The sequence below is a fragment of the Vitis vinifera genome, chromosome 7, assembly GCF_030704535.1.
Source record: "Vitis vinifera cultivar Pinot Noir 40024 chromosome 7, ASM3070453v1".
NCBI classification, from domain to species: domain Eukaryota; kingdom Viridiplantae; phylum Streptophyta; class Magnoliopsida; order Vitales; family Vitaceae; genus Vitis; species Vitis vinifera.
This window is the reverse complement of record NC_081811.1, coordinates 27,334,242-27,349,943: the sequence shown is the minus strand read 5'-3', so window position 1 is coordinate 27,349,943 and position 15,702 is coordinate 27,334,242. Positions and strand designations below refer to the sequence as shown.

At 37.5% G+C, this 15,702-nt stretch overlaps 1 protein-coding gene across 1 annotated transcript; it reads left to right on the top strand.

The window, feature by feature from the left end:
- Positions 1-206: 206 nt before the first annotated feature.
- Positions 207-15,504, top strand: LOC100250805 (DNA polymerase alpha catalytic subunit). Its single transcript, XM_010654504.3, has 31 exons — positions 207-1,479; positions 1,680-1,850; positions 1,957-2,040; positions 2,177-2,251; positions 2,463-2,527; positions 3,401-3,491; positions 3,600-3,791; positions 5,315-5,478; positions 5,621-5,735; positions 6,163-6,336; positions 6,444-6,557; positions 7,221-7,340; positions 7,432-7,758; positions 7,923-8,015; positions 10,536-10,654; positions 10,768-10,840; positions 10,960-11,016; positions 11,121-11,213; positions 11,612-11,734; positions 11,826-11,923; positions 12,093-12,138; positions 12,583-12,693; positions 12,824-12,907; positions 13,043-13,156; positions 13,262-13,351; positions 13,460-13,530; positions 14,020-14,236; positions 14,633-14,686; positions 14,775-14,894; positions 15,024-15,098; positions 15,214-15,504. The coding sequence occupies exons 1-31, from the start codon at positions 277-279 to the stop codon at positions 15,358-15,360; spliced, it is 4,680 nt and encodes a 1,559-aa protein (XP_010652806.1). The 5' UTR covers positions 207-276; the 3' UTR covers positions 15,361-15,504.
- The last annotated feature ends 198 nt before the right edge of the window (positions 15,505-15,702 follow it).

Genomic DNA, 15,702 nt, shown 5'->3' with positions numbered 1-15,702 from the left:
GTGGTAAAAATTGATTAGCTCAAATAGATAAGGTCATAAGGCTCATATCTAATGAATGGTTCATCCTTTAGCCAATAGTTTCTGCCACGTATGAACCCACACGACAACAACTCAGTGATCGCGTCCACCGATCCAGCTCAGCGAGTCAATGGTCGACTTCGAACGATTTAAACCATACTTGGCGCGAAAGCGCTTGGATTTCCCGCCATTTCTCCTTTTCCTTTGAATGCATGTAAAACCCTAGAGAGAAAAAGAGAGGCATAGAGAGGGAGAGAGATGGCCGACGAGGAGCCCATAGTCGCCGGACGGCGGAGGAGCAGAGGAGCTGAGGCGACGGCCCGCTCGGACGCCCTCCAGCGTCTAAAAGCCCTCCGCCGAGGCGGCCGGCGCTCCGATGGCGTTGGATTCCAGATCAAGGTGGAAGATCCAATCTACGACACTGTCGACGAGGATGAGTACGACAAACTCGTTGCCAAGCGCCGCGAAGAATTCAGAGGGTTCATAGTCGACGATAATGGCTCAGGGTACGGAGACGAAGGTCAAGAAGAGGACTGGTCCCTAGCGGGTGTCCCTCCATCTTCCGATGAATCGGACGGCGAAGCGGAGAGGCCTAAGAAGAAGAAAACCGAAAAGAAGGACCCGCCTCCCAAAAAGCCCTCTCCGCTTTCTGCTGCGGCGGCTATGATGGGGAAGCAACGGCTTTCTTCCATGTTCACTTCTTCAGTTTTCAAGAAAAGTAGGGATGATAAAGTTAAGGGACTGTCGTGTGATAGTATAGTGGATGATGTGATTGCTGAATTTGCTCCTGATGAGGCTGATAGAGAGAGGCGTCGGAGGGGACAATCGGGGTTGGTGTCTGGTGGGAGGAATTTTGTTCCGGGTACCACCATTAAGATGGAGATATCACCGATTTCGATTAGGCCTGAGCCTACCAAGGTCACTATAGCAGATGGTGATTCCGTGTCAAGTTCAATGCAAAACGGCAATATGGTTGAGGGAAAGGGTGTAGTTAAAGAATCCAAAGATGCAAATGATTTGAATTGTGGTTTGGGTGATAGAAGAGATTTTCTGGAAGAAACCAAAGATGGAAAAGATTTGAATTCGAAAATGGATGCAGAGTCAATTGTCCAATCACATGATCCTTTAACCAAGGTAGATGCAGTTGAGGAGACTGTGCCAGATGCGGTTGAGGATAAATCAGAGCAGGCTGTGAAGAGAAAGGAGGTTCATTCACTCAATGCAAAAATTAAAGAGGAGAAAGACCTGACATTGAGTGCCGCCACTGCCGGGTGGCAGGCAGTAAGGAATGGAGGCAATCCTAGTGCTGGTTATGAGGGAGAGGTGGTTAATCCTAGTTTGAATTGTGAGGAGAAGGCAGATTTTTTGCTGGATTCAGATGGGTCACTGCCTTTCTACATACTTGATGCCCACGAGGAATTTTATGGTGCTAATATGGGCAACCTCTATCTGTTTGGGAAGGTAAATCGATAGTTTCAAAATCGTGTACTAATTTTAGGGCATTTTCAAGAAGTCCTTAGTTTCATGATACATGGATCAAGAATAATTGAACATGAATAGTCTATGGACATGAATTGTACATGGACTTGTTAAGATAGAGTTTATACTAAACAATTCTGACGACAATAACTTGATGGTTGGCTTCGTCTGTTGCAATTAAGGTTAAAGCAGGAAGTGCATATCATAGCTGCTGTGTGGTGGTAAAGAACATGGAGCGATGTGTCTATGCAATCCCAAATGATTCGGTGTTTGGCAATGATGAAATCATGAGGCTTGAGAAAGATATCGAAGCCTCTCGGGTTTCTCCTGCAGCTTTGAGGACAAAATTGCAAGTATGTTATTATCCACATAGACCTGTATATCCCTTGTTTCTTCTTTCTTAATTTTTTTTTTTCTGTTTGTTTTTATTGACCCACTCCTTCCCTGTTCATTGATTAGGACGTGGCATCAGGATTAAAGAATGAAATAGCAAAACAGTTGTTAAATCTCAATGTTTCAACTTTTAGCATGACGCCAGTTAAGGTTTGTATTTTGATCATTGAAGCAGCAGAAAAATGCATTGTCTAACTCTTAAAAATGCTGAATGCTCCGCCGCATATTTTCATCACTCTTATTCCATATTGTTGCTCATTCCTTGTTTATGATGAATATATCACAGAGGAGTTATGCATTTGAGCGAGCTGATATACCTGTCGGGGAGAATTATGTCCTAAAGATTAATTACCCATTTAAGGTATATTATACAGTTTAATGGAATCAGCATGGTGGTTTAGACCATTGGTTATCATGTTCGGTTATTCAGATTTCAACTCTGCATTTCTCTTTCCAAGAACTTTGGAGATTGGGAAGCTACTTTCTTTAAGATTCCTGTGAGCCATGCATTTGTTATTTATCTGGTTGGTCTCATCTCCCACAAGCTAAAACTGTGACTTCTGTCATTGCAGGACCCACCACTTCCAGCAGATCTCAAAGGAGAGGCATTTTGTGCTCTGCTTGGAACTCATTGCAGGTATAAGTAGTCAGAGCTAGTTCATTACGCTTGGTGTCTTTATTTATATCTCATATTAAGAATTGCCTTTTTTTCTTGCATGTTTGATTTCATGAGTGAATGTGCAACTTTAAAGAAGGAAGCTGACTGTGGATATAAATTTGTGCCCAAATAAACTAGTGAAACAAATTTTATATTTTTTGGCTTACATATGTGCTCCTAGGTGGAGATTTTTGCATGAGCTTGCTAGTGTATCACAAAATGATATTGGTGTATGAAATTTATACATGAAAATTAGAAGCAATCTATTTGTCTGCTTAGTTGTGTCTCACCAAACTCCTACTTGCTCACCAGAAAGAGGAAGAAAAAAAAAAAGATGACATGGTTTAAACAACTAGATATATTTATCAGTCTGTCTTGTGTTAGATAGTGAAATTTAGGCCCTCAGAATCAAGAGATGGATGTAAATGTTCATGATTAATCACCTACTGCATGCTAGCACTTAACTCCTATATTTTTCCATTCTGCAGTACTTCTTAAGTTTGATTTGAGTTTGTTCTAGTAAGAAGAGGGTAGGAGTTTGGAACTTGCATTTGTTAAATTCAATTATATGCCCCCTAAATTTTCTTCTATTGATTCTTGTTGGGAAGCCATGCTAAAATCTGGAACAGCCAAACTCAGTGATAGACCTGGTTTGTTGTGTAGTTACCTTGTTGGTTGGAAAAAGTTTCTTATTTTCAACTCAAGCATGAGGATTTGGTTGCTACTTATAATACTGGTCCATAGTTTTAATACCTTCTTTTTTTTTTCCTGGCTATGGATTGGCAAACTACTTACCTGATGCATATTATTTAGTTAAATTAGAGGAAATTTGACCAGCATCATTCTTGACAGTGCTTTAGAGCTTTTTCTCATTAAAAGGAAGATTATGGGACCTTACTGGCTCTCAATTTCAAAATTTTCCAGTTGTCCAGCTCCTGAACGGGTGAGTTTTTGGAATCCGTTCATTCCTTATCATTTGAGGTACCTGCTGAAGTTCTTTTTGTTCATATTTTCAATTTCCATCTTAAAAGCTTGGTTGAATTATTGACAGGTGAGCTGGTGCAAATTTGAGGTTACTGTTGATTGTCCAAAGGACATAAGGATTTTGGCTTCCTCTTCAAAGAACATAGCAGAGATTCCACCAGTGGTTGTAACAGCTATCAATTTGAAAACTATCATCAATGAAAAACAGAATGTAAATGAAATAGTGTCTGCATCTGTCATCTGCTGTCATAAGGTCAAGGTATGTTCTAGAAGCCTTGTTGGTGGTTCTGATTTTATTGATGGTGACTTTCCCTCTTAGGATATTTCACTTTTTTTACAGTTCTCGGCCATTAGATATGCTCCATATTCTTGTCCGTTTCTGATATTGGATCAGGGTTGTTTTTGCTGATTTGAATGTATTAGAATCAGGCTTGGCACTAGTTATCATTTTGAAATGATATATCAGAGAATATTGGGTCATGTTACTCCAAGAGAAATGAATGTCATTATGTGTTTATTGACATCTTAATTTTCTTTCAATTATCATTTCCTGGAGTTTGATTGTACATTTGTGCTCCCAATTTCCTGGGTTCAGTATGAGTCTGTTAGTCCCTTTTTTTCCCCTTAGGTGGAATCTATAGGAGAAGGAACTCCAGGACTCTCCACCATTGGGCAGTAGAGTTATTATGTTTTCTAATATTGGCATTTATACTAGGGTTCATTTTTGTCTCTGGGCGATTGATTGACTTCAGTGTCAAGGGAACATTTTAGGTTTTGGTGTGAGAAGAAATTTTTGAATATGGTTGTGGATGGTTGAACTCCCCTTACCTCCTGTGTTATCTAGATGGAGTGTTTAGCACCATTCAACACCAGGAAATGACACACAAAGATCCCAAATGTACCCTTTTTGGAATCAGCTCCACACTCTGGTGACATTACATGATTATGTGTCCTGTGTCTGTTACATTTCCATTCTTTATGTCAAGCAGCATCTCCTTTTCCTTTTATGTTGAGCAGAGACTGAAGATCTCTATTTTCTACGATTTAATTAGTATAGCTCATGATCAACAGGCAGTGGCTTAAATATCTACATATTCCTTAACTGCATGGCATGCATATAACTAGGGAATAACAATATACATCAGCATATACTGCTTCTGATGTTCCTTAATGATCACAAATGTCCAATGAATCTATATTACTAAATCCTCCATATAGGCATTTTGTAGACCTGGGTTTCACCGAATTTGATATCTTATCTTTGGCAGTATTAAAGTATTATTAACGGTTGACACTGTAATACCGTATAAATCTTGCTGCAGGATCCCTCTTTTATTCAATTGATTTATTATTCACATAGTTCCATGAATTAGGTATCATTCATGATATGAACAAAGGACAAATAATGCTTTTCATCTCTGCTGAGATGCTTGACTGTGAGGTGTAAAAGCATGTTTTTTCTTTTTCCTAATTTGGTTGATTTCTTGAGTAAGATACTTCACTGGTTATTATAATGGTGCTTAACTTACAGCTTCCACAAATCTATCCACTTCTGGAGTGACTAAAATTATAGACAAGATGTTCTAGATGAACCGCATCTTCTTAAACTTTCATGTCTGTGTCCCAATTATGTAGTCAGCAAAGTAGAAACAGAAGTTAAAGTTTAAATATTGTTGGTGGTTATTCTCTGGCTGCTGCAGTTCTTGCTTCAACATAGGACACATTGATTCCAATTTATTCCTTACTAAGATCAACCACTACTTGTGTGGTTGGAACTTTCAGATTGATTCCCCCATGTTACCCTCAGAATGGAAGAGGCCTGGTGTGCTCAGCCATTTTACTGTTGTACGCAAACTTGATGGAGGCATATTCCCAATGGGGTTCACTAAAGAGGCTTCAGATAGAAACTCTAAGGCTGGAGCAAATGTTCTATGCTCTGAAATCAGGCAGGTTTCAGTTAAACATTTTGTTCTTTGGCAAAATTTATCATTCCAAAATTCTGTTCTATCTAATAACATATCAGTTTTGCGAGAAAACTGTAAATTCCAGGGTTTCTTAAGCCACCTTTTTGTGCTTATTATATTGCAGTGAAAGAGCTCTTTTAAACCGTCTGATGATTGAGCTGTACAAATTGGATAGCGATGTTCTTGTTGGTCATAATATTTCTGGGTTTGATCTGGATGTTCTTCTCCACAGAGCTGAGGTGGGGATATTTTAGATCTTTCAATCAAATATTTTAATGGATTCAAAATATTCTTTAACCCATTCTCAATTAATTCTTATGTAGGAATTGGTGAATTCACCATTTTTATCCTCTATAATTTGCTTTTGAATATGGAATGCCTTGACTTCACCTACTAATCTGATGCATGTCTTGTTGGTCTAGCTGACCATCTACTTCACATTTTGAATTAAAGCAAATAAAATACAGTTAATACTAGATACTATTTCTGTGCTGATGTTTCTTTTTGAAAAAAAAAAAAAATAACAATTCAATCAGTATTATTTTTTTTTCAATGTCCAGTTTTAAAACACCAAACGAGACAGTAAAACACATTCACTTTGTTGATTCATCTTTGGATAAGCCATCTTCCCTAAATGACTCTGTAATTTTTTACCTACTTATACAGGCTTGCAAAGTTCCCATGTGGTCCAAGATAGGTCGTCTCAAGCGTCGGGTGATGCCTAAGCTTACCAGAGGAAGCACCATTTTTGGTTCCGGAGCAAGCCCAGGGATCATGTCTTGCATTGCTGGTCGGCTTTTATGTGATACTTATCTGTGTTCCCGTGACCTATTAAAAGAAGTATGACACTTCATTTCATGATTCTGGTTCTGCCAGCTTACACCAGTGAGCATTTTGTAATGTTGTTATGGTTTGATTCCTCATGCATGAAATTTTGATTCTTCCAGGTCAGTTATTCTTTGACACAACTTGCAAAGACTCAGCTGAACAAAGATCGGAAGGAGATTGCTCCACAAGATGTTTCTAGAATGTTTCAAACATCGGAATCCCTTGTGCAACTTGTACGTTTCTGATGTTTACTTGAACTACTTTCATGATCATCATGCTTCTGATTGGACAAGAGAAAAAAAAAAGTTTGATAAGTTCTAATTGGTGGGGATTGTAGTTTTAAGATTAATAGCCTTATAAAAAAATTGATACTCATCTTGGGCGAGGCTTCAAAAGTAGGGTCACCTTCTGCCATCCTTCTCTGCCATTCAGCTGCCTATGCCATTTACATCATGTCTTTTCATACCATCTCAACCCTACATACTTTTTGGTCATTATCTTGTCCTTCTAGAACCTTTAACTGGAATCATATTGCTCTTTTGTTTTATGAAATTCATTTTGTTTGCTTAGTTATGCGTAACCTTGTATCCCTTTGCACATAACATAGTTCAATTTACCTAGTAGCGACTAACAGTGACATTTAGTGGCTTGGAAGATTTTCGACTGAGGCATCTTACTTTTGATTCATGCCTCAATGAATTATTGTTGTTTCTCATAAAAATTAAAAAAGAAGAAAAAAATTGAGGCATCTCTTGAGCCTTGCTCAGAGACTGGTATCTTCTAAAACTTTGATAATGGTTTAACTGGTCTACTTTGCCTATTATAAATGAAAAATCATTGCAGCTCCTTTGGATGATTGCATATTATGGTTCTCATCCTATGTTTAATGGTTTCAGATTGAATATGGTGAAACAGATGCATGGTTATCCATGGAACTTATGTTTCATTTGAGTGTTCTTCCTCTTACTCGTCTTCTGACTAATATCAGTGGTAATCTCTGGGGAAAGACTCTCCAAGTGAGTGCTTCAAATGTGGTTTCTTTAATGATTTCTTATGTATTCTGTCCATGAGCATGACATAGAAAGTACAACTGACATGTGTTTTCAGGGTGCTAGGGCACAGAGAGTAGAATATCTTCTATTGCATGAGTTCCATGCAAAGAAGTATATTGTCCCAGATAAGATTTCTTCTCATTTGAGGGAAACAAAATGGACAAAACGAAGAATGAATCAAGGTGGTGCTGAGGACAGAAATATTGATGAACTGGATGTTGATGATGCACATGTTGAGAATGATGCTCATCATAACAATCAAGGAAAAGGAAAAAAAGGTCCAGCCTACTCCGGTGGATTGGTTTTGGAACCAAAGAGAGGCTTGTATGACAAGTATATATTACTTTTGGACTTCAATAGCCTTTACCCTTCAATCATTCAGGTAATTTGCTTTTCTCTCTCCCTTCTTACTCTCTCTCTCTTTATCTATCTCTCTCCCTCTATCTGTCCATCTAACTCTATCTCCCTCCACCCCCTCTCCAATCAATTGTTTCTTTTCCTCCTTTTACATATTTTTTATGAGCACTAATACTTCATTGTTTACAGGAATACAATATCTGCTTCACAACAGTTGAAAGATCTCCAGATGGATCGGTTCCTCGTTTACCATCTAGTAAAACGACTGGGGTTTTACCTGAGGTATGATCACCTTAGATTAATGCATTCATATTTCTGATTGAATTGAGAAGAAATGGAACTTTGCAAACTTTTTGAAACCTTATATTTGTAAATTGCATCTCTTGTTCCTTTCAGGTCTAGTTTATAGTTTGCATCTTAAAGAGCAATACAAATCTTTAATTCTAAAGGGAGAAGGAAGTTTTAGATCAAGATTCAGTAAAATTTAATTTGTATTTATTAGGCATTTAAACAGAAAAACTAGAGTATGTTTGCGGACATATTGCTTTGTGGGGGAAATGGTGTTGACATGGATCTGTTTCTGTTATTCATGTCTGCATGCACCCCCAGGTAGCAGGAAATGTATTAATCTCCCACCAAGCTCTATTCATTCTATGGTCCTGACCTAGCTGTAATATCATTGAAGTGAAAATTTTAAAATTGGCTGATTTAAAAACTGATTTGGTTAATTATTCAATTAATATTATTTTTGGGTTGTTAGATATTAAGTGGGTCCTCCCAGAAACGGTTAAGGAGGCTTTAACCTCCTGGAGGGGTTCTTTTGTTGGGAAGAAAAGGAAACAGATATGGAAATCCATTCCGCTGTGTATTTTTTGGACGGTCTGGAAGGAGAGGAATAGGTTAGCCTTTAGGGGGGGTGTGGTGAATGTTCAGAGGTTAAAGAATTCTTTTGTTTGTAACTTATGGAATTGGGCCAAAGTGTATTTAGGTGAGGAGGCTTTCTCCCTTATAGGTTTCTTGGAGTGGATAGCTTCCACTTGAGGGGAGGTAGCTCTTTTTGGTCCTTTTTCTTTTTTTGAGGCTGTAGCCATCTTGTATACTCCCTGTATGCTCTGTGGCGTTTAGCCTTTTTTAATGCATATCTTGTTTACTTATCAAAAAAAAAAATACTTGTGATGTCCTGCTTGGAAATTCTATTAAATGTTCTTGGAATTTCTGTGGATGGAACAACATGACCATTTGATAAATAATTTGCCCAAAGGATGCTACACTGGTAATGGCTCAATTGTTAGGAATTATATCATTATGGTTTTAATAAAAGAGCATTTATAATCTCATAAGAAACAGAATACGGTTTAAGGTGCATCTGTTTTTTTAATAGCCGATTTCTATTTGAACGAGACTTGAATATTGGCTCTAAACTTTGAGGGCTTTGGTGGCATGCTATTTTAGTGAAGATATAAATAGTATGAACTGTGAACGCTCCAAACCTAAAGAGAATGCGTGATTTTTTTGCAATCATGGCATGGATTTCATGACTTATATTCATTTGCTACCTGCTAGCTTTTCTGCTTAGTCCTACAGTTTCCTCATGAAGGCATGTTAAAAATTCCTAGCATAGAGATTATGAAGTGGTTGACCAAGATATTTATTCTATTTTTGTATGCCCCCGTTCAAATTCTTCTTTCAGTCACTTGCTCTTCTCGTAGTTTATTTGTTTCCATCTGTATTTCTCTTTTTCTCCTTTTAAATTTTTGGATCAGAATATCATTGGTTTAATGCCCTTTATGAGGTTCCCCTTGTTTTGGTGGAAAGTAAACTGGGAAAAGGATGGCACTAGTGTTGCTGGTAAGGCTTGTGTTATATTGGGTTCAGATGATTAAGATCCTTGTTTGCAGCCTACTTTTTGTGAGGAGGAATCCAGTGTTCCCTTCATTTTGGGGATTTTGTAATACTTGAATAAGCTTCTGTCTGTAAACAGGAGATCACTGGAAGGTTTGGCATCTATTTACTGGACCTACTTTCTATAGCTTCAAATGCACCCTCAATTATTTCTATTGGAACTAGAGAGTGCATGCTTTTACCCTACTGGTTTGTGGTTGATTGCGCTTGAGAACATGAAAGGAGCTTACATGTTTATGTGGTTGTTTACTGTAAGAATTTTGCTTCAAAGAAGGAAGATACAGAGGGTGAAGGTTTAGGGATAAAGGGAGAGAAATACAGAGAGCACTTCATCAAGGAGATTGAGAAACAGAATGCTACATCAAAGAAGGGGAAAATGGAAACAAAGGAAAGAAAATGAAAAAATACTTCTTCAAATAAAGAATAGGAAAGAAAATAAAAGAGAACACTTCATCAAAGAAAAGGGAGAGTGGAGGGTGGGGGAAAGAGGATAAGACTCCTTAAAGGGAGGGAGATGTGTTTTCATGTATTAAATGTGAAACGTCTGATTAAATGCTATATATTTGCTCTGTGTCTATGAGAGAGAGAGATGTGTTTTCCTGTATTAAGCAAGTATGAAATTTCTGATTAGTTACTACTATATTTTTGCACTATGTGTGTGCGTGCGTGCACATGAGAGAGAGAGAGAGAGAAAGGGGGGGGGGGTGCAGATGTGCTCATGTTTCAAGTGTGAAATTTCCGATCAAATATTATTGTTTTGCTTTTACTTTACATACCGTCTAAAAATTGGTCCAGGGAAGGAGAATATGAAATTTTAATTAAATTCTATATTTTTGCTCCAATTTTCTTCAGTATAGATAAATTAATATAAAATTTTTATTTTACATGTCTTTTTTGTAGTTGTTGAAAAAATTAGTTGAGAGGAGGAAAACCGTAAAGTCTAGGTTAAAGACAGCATCTGGTCTCAAGGTCCAGCAGCTTGACATTCAGCAGCAGGCACTGAAACTCACTGCAAATAGGTTTGTGTAATTTTTTTACCATTTCCATTTTTAGCCAATATGATGTGCTATAAATTTTCTTTGTTGCTATAATGGTATTTCTTTGTTTATTTTCCATGTTGTCTGTGATTCAGTATGTATGGATGCCTGGGGTTTTCCAATTCAAGATTTTATGCAAAGCCACTGGCAGAGCTTATAACACTACAAGTAAGAGGATCTGCAGTGCTTACTCTAAAATTGAAAAGAATGTATTAATTTTAGATAAGCTTTGGATTCACATTTTATGTTTTTAGTATTAGTGAGGAAATCTCTTAATCAACTTGCAGGGAAGGGAGATTTTGCAGAGTACTGTTGATCTCGTTCAGAATAATCTAAACTTGGAGGTTTATATCTTGTATATTGAGAATCCAAATTTGTTGTTAACTTTTTGCTGTATTAACTGGTTCAAGTAACGTGGCTGTTAGATCCATTGTCTTGTATCCTGCAGGTGATATATGGTGATACTGATTCAATTATGATTTATACTGGGCTGGATGATATTACAAAAGCCAAAGCAATTGCAGGGAAAGTCATTCAAGAGGTGGGGTTTAATTATATCCTAGCATCTGCTAGAGAATCATCTCAAGGAGATTGGGGTTTCCATTTTTCCTGTCATATGATGTAAACATGATATCAATCAAGTGTCTAGGGTCAAGGTGAAGAGTCCTTAATTCATTATTTCCAAAGTAGAGATGCCTGTGGTCAATTTGATATCCAGGAAGTACATGGCATGTTTCTACACAAAAGATTCTAAAATGAAATTTTGGATGATAAAAAGAGTTCTGTTTTGTTAGATATACGCATCTCTCTGGCCAGAATAGCATACACTGTAGCTCTTTCTTAAGGCATGTGTTTGATTTAAGCTTGAAACTGCACCTTTTTATATTATCCTTCTGTGATGCTTTAATGAAGTGTGATCTTGTTACTCATGGCATTCAGGTCAACAAAAAATATAGGTGTTTAGAAATTGATCTCGATGGCTTGTACAAGAGAATGCTGCTTCTCAAGAAAAAGAAATATGCAGCTGTCAAATTACAGTTCAAAGATGGTACACCATATGAGGTAGATAGTTGAACATTCACTCTTTTTTTCTCTTCTTATTGGTTGAGAATATGCTATTCTAGGCCTTAGTAAAATCACTTTGTTTGGACAGGTTATTGAACGAAAGGGTCTTGATATGGTTCGTCGTGACTGGAGTTTACTATCAAAGGAATTGGGAGATTTCAGCTTAAGTCAAATCTTGTCTGGAGGGTGTGTTTAACTTCTATCTTTTATTTTATTTTTCTTTTTATTATTATTATTATTATTATTATTATTATTATTATTGTGATTATGGATTGTTGAGCTGGAGATTCAAGAAAAATCATTGGCTTATTTGTCTTTATAAATTTTGTCACATCTATGGCTCTTGTGCTTACAGGTCGTGTGAGGATGTTGTTGAATCAATACACAACTCTCTCATGAAGGTGAAGTCCTGATTTTGTGTATTTATCATCAAATTCAGTATGATGTTATCATCACATTAAATCCTAGTGTTGATTGGCATGAAAACAAAGTTGATTTCTTAGTGCTTCACTGCTAAACAACAGGGGTCAACTGATAAAAAATTCCAATCACTGTCTCATAAGTGAGCTTGAGGATGTGTCAAATGTCAAATGTTGTTATTGTGCTTGTGTCAGTTTGATGGTGTTTAATATATGCTCAACAACCATATATTGAAATTAAAGGACCTTCATTTAGTAGATTTTTCATCTAATCCAACCATTTGGAAGATGATCACACCAACTATTTATTGTAATTGTGTATCAAGAGGCAGAACTGACTGGCATAAATTGCATAATCATGCTTCAAACCTGCACAGTTGGCCATCATGGAATTTAACAAAATGTCAACATGTGCTCATTAAGCAGGTACAAGAGGACATGAGGAATGGAGAAGTAGCACTAGAGAAATATATTATCACTAAGTCATTGACTAAACCCCCTGAAGCGTACCCAGACAAGAACCAACCACATGTTCAAGTGAGTTGAACCCATCTTTGATCTCATTTATTTTGATTACTCATCTGAAACTATAATTAATTTTGCTTGTATGATTTGTTCTACCATTCATTTAAATATTGCTGACTGCATAGAATGATCCATTTTCTAGGTGGCACTAAGATTGAAGCAAAGTGGTTACTCAACTGGTTGCTCAGCTGGTGATACAGTCCCTTATATTATTTGCTGTGAGCAGGTTGGTAATGCAGCATTGCATTTTCTATGGAGGAAGCAGTAAATCAAACTTTGGCGTACTGGGCTTCTTCTATGTTTAAGATTTTTACATTTGTAATAAGTTTTTGAGCTTTACTTTTTTCTTGTGTGTGGACAGGGGACTAGTTCAGGTAGTTCAACAGGGATAGCACAGCGTGCTAGACATCCTGATGAATTGAAAAGAGACAATGGAAAATGGATGATTGACATTGATTACTACTTGGCACAGCAGGTTTTGCTTATGTATTGATGATGCTTAATTAAATTGTAGTAACTAATGTTGGTTTGTGATTAGCTTCATTCTCCAGCTTGCTTGATGGTTAATATCTCTATGCAGATTCATCCTGTGGTCTCTCGTCTATGTGCTTCAATTCAGGGTACAAGCCCAGCACGTTTGGCCGATTGTTTAGGGCTTGACTCATCCAAGGTATAAAGCATCTCCCCTCCAGGCTGTCCTGGCATCCAATTGCCATAAAACTTTTAGGCAGTTATTTTTCCTAGATGAAGCTAACATTGTAATCATGGTCTCTCTCAGTTCCAAAGTAGACGAAGTGAGGCCATCAACAATGATTTTTCCATCTCACTCTTGTCTGCAGATGAGGAGAGGTAAACATTGCTTGACTCATGATAGCATTGTGGCAATCTCCAAAGTTTTAATAAGTTCCTGAATTATCAGCCAATTTTTCCATGAAAAGCATGTAGCTTGATTTTATATCCTTCAATTCAATAATCAAGCATTCCTGAATATTACAGTGTAGTAAATGATTGTTGAATTATATCCGAAACTGTATTCCAAATATTTCCCAAGGAAGAAACTTGAATGGCTTTACCCCCACTGCAGTTGATTCTTAGTATTTTATTTTTTCTTGAAGAGGAGGGGAAGGGGTTCTTGTTGTCTGGTGTTAGTGCTTGGCGGGTGTGATTTTTTTTTTTTTTCTTTCCTGTATTTAGTTTCTTTCTGTTACTGTTTATGTTTCATTACCATTTTCCTCCTTATTTTTCAGGATGTCTCAATTAAGACTTGAATTCAGATTTTTCCAGTATTTGCACTTATTGGATTTAATGGATGGATGCATGTTATCAATTGAATTGCAGATATAGAGGTTGTGAGCATCTAATCTTGTCTTGTCCAAGCTGCTTTGGTACTTTTGACTGCCCAACTTTGTTCAATTCTGTGCATACATCAATCACTGAAAAATCAACACAAGTGCAAGTAGAGGAATCCAACAATTTCTGGCAAAGGTTACGTTGCCCTAAATGCCCAGAGGAAGGTGATGTGGGTAGAATGTCTCCTGCATTGATAGCCAACCAGGTAACTGTTGAATTTTTCTGTTCTATATATGCTAGATCTACACCTTATATATGTAAAATGTAGAATCTCAGACCTCGGGCCACTATAAACAACTGATACCCTATGATCGTGTATTCTATCCTACCTAGTGAAACAGGATTGAATGTGATGATCAGAGACAAATTTTACCGTCTAATTTAATCTTATGAAGAATGAAATGTTCTTGTTTAAAGGTCTTGGACTAACATGGTATAGAATCATCAGGGATACCTTGTGCCCTGTGTTGGGGATTGGGACATTTTCTAGCTATCTGTGCACTGCTTTTGAGCCCATGCTTTGGTTTAGGGGCTCAGACAGATGACTCGTTAATTATCTGCTGAAGACTGTACATTTGACCCCCTATATTTTATCTATCAGGTTAAGAGGCAAGCTGATGGGTTCATCTCAATGTACTATAAGGGTTCAATGATGGTATGCACTCCTTTAGATTATTCTGTAAAAAAGCTTTAGACAATTGATGTGATAACTGGGTCTGATTAGGAGTCAACTTTAATTCTAGTGTGATGATGAAACCTGCAAGCACACCACAAATAGTCTCAACCTGCGGGTGATTGGGGATTCCGAGAGAGGAACGGTTTGTCCTAACTACCCTCGCTGTAATGGCCGGCTTGTAAGAAAGGTATTCATCAAATCTAATAACTCACTCTTTTATCAATATATTTGCCTTTTCTATTTCCCCTTTAATTTCTATGGCATCTTTCATTATTTACTAAACTTGGGTGTGAAATGTACTTGGGACTGGGACTAGTACACGGAAGCAGATCTTTACAAGCAGCTTTCTTATTTCTGCCACGTATTGGATACTGTTCGATGCATTGAGAAGGTTTATTTACTTTTCTTCTTCATGAGATTTGTGTGCGATCTATTTCTGGCCTATTAATCCAGCATTTATGTGCAAGGAAACCTATTCAATCTTTTATTGTGTTGCGATTTTGCAGATGGAGGTGAGCACCAGGATCCCAATTGAGAAGGAGTTGGCAAGAATTCGGCCGTTAGTTAACTTGGCAGCATCAACGACTCAAAAGATTAGGGACCGGTGCGCCTACGGATGGGTGCAACTGGATGACCTTACTGTTACAGTTTAAATGGCTGAAAGGTCCCAGTATGTTCAAAGCCGATATAGAGTCACAGACATTACTTTTACCTTAATTCTATGTAAATGGTGGATATACTTGTATTATCAACAGTGGGCAATTTTTCTGGGTAAAATAAGAGTTAAATTTCATTTACTTGATTCATCTCTAACCCAATATCAGCAACATGTGCGATATCTTGAAATACAGATTTGCGTCATCTCACCTGGTGAGAGTGACTAGGCTAGAGGTGTTTCCATTACTGGTTTCATTGCGGCACTTTTAGCTGCATTTTGATCTTTGCCTGTGTTCAAATTTGGTTTCAGAAAAAGATAAGGATTTACTTTGGACCGT